Genomic DNA, 3,603 nt, shown 5'->3' on the forward strand with positions numbered 1-3,603 from the left:
TGACAGCAGCTTCTTCTTTTGTTTTCAATCTAGTGCAGGCTTGGAAGAAAAAAAAAGTGGGGCGTGGAGAGCGTGACTGACAGGCTCTCCAGCCTGTCAGTCACGCTCTCCACGCCCCACTTTTTTTCTTCTTCTTCCCAGTCAGGCGACAGGACGTTCTGCCATTGGAGGCCCTGCATGGGAGGAGGAGACGCAGGGGTTTCTCAATGGGCGTCTCCTTCTCCCTGGCTGTGTTGTGATCCAATCACATCAAAGAGTGTCACAGACAAGGAGTTTTTTTCTTCCTGGCTGTGACTCTCACTGTGATTGGATTGAGGCACATGGAGAAGGAGACGCCCATTGAGAAACCCCGGCGTCTCTTCCTCCTTGATGCTCAGTATTAGCATACAGGGCAAGAAATATACAGGGGGGCACAGCAGAGTGGAGGAGTGCTATTTTTATAAACCAGACCAGGTGCGTGCCCACCCTAAAGGTATTTGGCTACTCCTGTGAGTAAAAATCAGGTCCTCTTTAATGTTGCCGAAGGTCATGCTAGGCAGCTAGGGGGACTGGGAAACTCTATTTCCGCTCATCCAGAGCACCTTGTGCTGAAGTGGGTATCTCAAGGCACCATAGGCCTAAGTTTTTGCTACGCAGCCCCAAATATGTCTTGCTCAAAGCCTGCAGTGAAGAGAAAGGTTGATGATGAGCACAGACAATTTCAGGAAAAGTGGGAAAAGCAATATTTCTTTATTGAGCACAAGGGCATCCCAACTTGTCTTATTTGCACAGAGAAAGTTGCAGTGCCCAAAGAATACAATTTGAAGCGTCATTACACAACTAGACATGCTGAGGAGTATGCAAAGTACCAGGAAGATGAGAGAGCCAACCAGGTTGCTAAACTTAAGACATGTCTGCTGAGGCAACAAGATTTCTTTAAGAAAGCAACCAAAGAGAATGATGCAGCAGTCGAAGCCAGCTACGTAGTTAGTATGATGATTGCTAAAGCAGGAAAGTCATTTAAAGAAGGGGAATTTATAAAAAAGTGCATGTTACAGGCTGCAAGTATTATCTCTCCAGAAAAGAAAGGTCAGTTTAGCAACGTCAGCCTTTCTTCCAACACCGTGGCAGAGCGCATTTCTGACCTTTCAAGTGACATTTATGATCAACTGTGTGAGAAAATAAAATGTTTCAGTGTATACTCAGTCGCTCTTGATGAGACCACAGACATCACCGACACTGCCCAGCTTGCAATCTATGTCCGGGGTGTTGATGACAATTTTGAAGTCACAGAGGAGTTGCTCTCACTAGTTCCAATGCATGGCCAGACCACCGCCCAAGAGATATTTCACCAGCTGTGTGATGCTTTTCAGAATGCTGGTTTGCCTTGGAGGAAGTTTGTCGGAATAACAACTGATGGAGCGCCATCAATGATCGGGAGGAAAAAAGGACTGGTGGCACTTGTTAATAAAAAAAAGGAAGAGGAAGGTTTAGAGGAGGTCATTGCTCTGCACTGCATTATCCATCAGCAGGCCCTTTGCAGCAAATGCCTGAAGTTTGACAACGTGATGTCTTTCGTTGTGAAATGCATCAACCAAATCAGATCCAGGGGCTTAAAACACAGAATGTTTCGTGCTTTTTTAGAGGAAATAGAGTCAGAATATGGGGATGTGCTCTACTTTACCGAGGTGCGTTGGCTCAGCAGGGGAAACGTATTGAAGAGATTTTTTGAGTTGAGAGCGGAAGTGAAAGCTTTTATGGAGAAAGATGGGGCTTCTGTTCCTTTGCTAAGTGATCCAAAATGGCTCATGGACTTAGCTTTTTTGGTTGATATCGCACATGAGCTTAATGTACTGAATAAGAGGTTACAAGGCCAGGGGCAACTTGTCAGTGCTGCCTATGACAGCGTGAGAGCGTTCTCTACAAAACTTATATTGTGGAAAGACCAGCTTTCTCAAACAAACCTTTGCCATTTCCCAGCATGCAAGTCACTCATTGATTCAGGCACACTATTCAGTCATGAGGAGTATGTGGATGTCATTTTGAGGCTACAGGAGGAATTTGATCATAGATTTGCAGACTTCAAGAGACACAGAGCCACATTTCAAATTTTTGCAGACCCCTTCTCCTTTGATGTGCAAGATGCCCCTCCAGTGTTTCAAATAGAGCTCATTGACCTGCAGTGTAACTCTGAACTCAAAGCCAAGTTTAGGGATGTGAGTGGAAAAGCAGACAAACTTGGGCAATTTTTAAGAGAATTGCCCCCCAGCTTCCCTGAGCTTTCCCGAATGTTCAAGCAGACCATGTGTCTATTTGGGAGCACATACTTGTGCGAAAAGCTCTTCTCTACCTTGAACTTCAATAAGTCAAAGTACAGGTCTAGAATTACTGATGCTCATCTTCAAGCTGTGCTGAGGGTCTCAACTGCTTCCTCACTTACGCCAAATGTGGCTCGGCTATGCAAGAGTAAGCGCTGTCAGATCTCTAGCAGCAAGAAGTAGGCAGATAAAGCCATGTTCAAACAGTTTATGTCCATTCATGTTCTAAAAGTTAAATGTTAAAGAACTGTTAATAAAGACATTTGAATCTGAATAATGATATTTTGTAAGCGCATTTTTTGTGGAAAACTTGATGCGGCCCAGCCTTACCCAGAATCTACCTCCAGCGGCCCCCAGGTAAATTGAGTTTGAGACCCCTGTTCTAGAGTCTGATTGCAAGTCTCTTAATAATGCATAATTGCATGTATCTTTGAAAGATGAAATCAATTCTTGTGCCTCATGCAGACAGTCCTCGGAAGTGGGTAAATCACATGTCTCCTTTTCATTATAGAAGTGGCATTTTATCGTAAGATTTCTGGCCAGTTTGTTGACATCAAGGATGGTTTTAAACAAGTTAAATTCCGATGTTGGTGCAAAAATCAATCAAAAGGTGAAAAATATGTCTTCTACTTTCTCCTCAAAGCCTCAACCTTCACAAATGGGTGATTCTGATATGTCAGCACCATTTGCAAATGACACTACACATATAGCAGCTAACATCCAGAAGCCAGCCCAACCTCCAGCTGCCCAGACCCCTGCAATAGCTCAGACTCCACAACATGCACAATAAAACGCTTGCTGTGGATATCATGGGTGGATTAGACTGAGCTCCTCTGGCTCTGCCTCCCAGGAACATGGTCAATATCACCTATGTGGATCAGCAATACATCCCCAATGCCAGTCTCAATGCTGTTCCAGGGCTTCTGGGAGCTCGAGACCTTCTGGAAGATCTAGATTTTCATGCTGGAGATTGTCAACTTCTACGCACCAGGTTTCCTGCAGCTCTCCACGTTCTTGCAGTCCAGTCTGTCGACGTCATGAGAAGCAAGTGTCTTGGCATCCATCAGTCTTATCCACTTCAAAATAAATCGCCAGAGGTTGCAACATTATCTACTAAAATCTCATCAGGGAATGTTTCCTCTTCCCCGGTAGTTGAGGCGACATCATCTGATGAGTTTAATAGTGCAGGGTCTTGGGGAACCAAAGGTATTGTCAATTCAGAATTGTTTGGGGTACTTAAATAATTAGAGAACAAGCTGTATAGCCCAGGTGCTCCATCCATACCTAAACCCCACACAGACAGCAA

At 44.5% G+C, this 3,603-nt stretch overlaps 1 protein-coding gene across 1 annotated transcript; it reads left to right on the plus strand.

Annotated features, from left to right (window-relative positions):
- The first annotated feature begins 644 nt into the window (after nucleotides 1–644).
- On the plus strand, nucleotides 645–2,480 carry LOC141258616 (general transcription factor II-I repeat domain-containing protein 2-like). Its single transcript, XM_073673576.1, has one exon. It carries the CDS (start codon nucleotides 645–647, stop codon nucleotides 2,478–2,480), a length of 1,836 nt encoding a protein of 611 aa, XP_073529677.1.
- Nucleotides 2,481–3,603: the final 1,123 nt, after the last annotated feature.

The sequence above is a fragment of the Phyllobates terribilis genome, unplaced genomic scaffold, assembly GCF_046119375.1.
Source record: "Phyllobates terribilis strain yellow unplaced genomic scaffold, ASM4611937v1 Scaffold_3__8_contigs__length_932513732, whole genome shotgun sequence".
Taxonomy (NCBI): domain Eukaryota; kingdom Metazoa; phylum Chordata; class Amphibia; order Anura; family Dendrobatidae; genus Phyllobates; species Phyllobates terribilis.

Bases quoted from the DNA above. Each gene is read 5' to 3' on its own strand.
- LOC141258616 (XM_073673576.1), top strand. From the start codon at position 645: ATGTCTTGCTCAAAGCCTGCAGTGAAGAGAAAGGTTGATGATGAGCAC.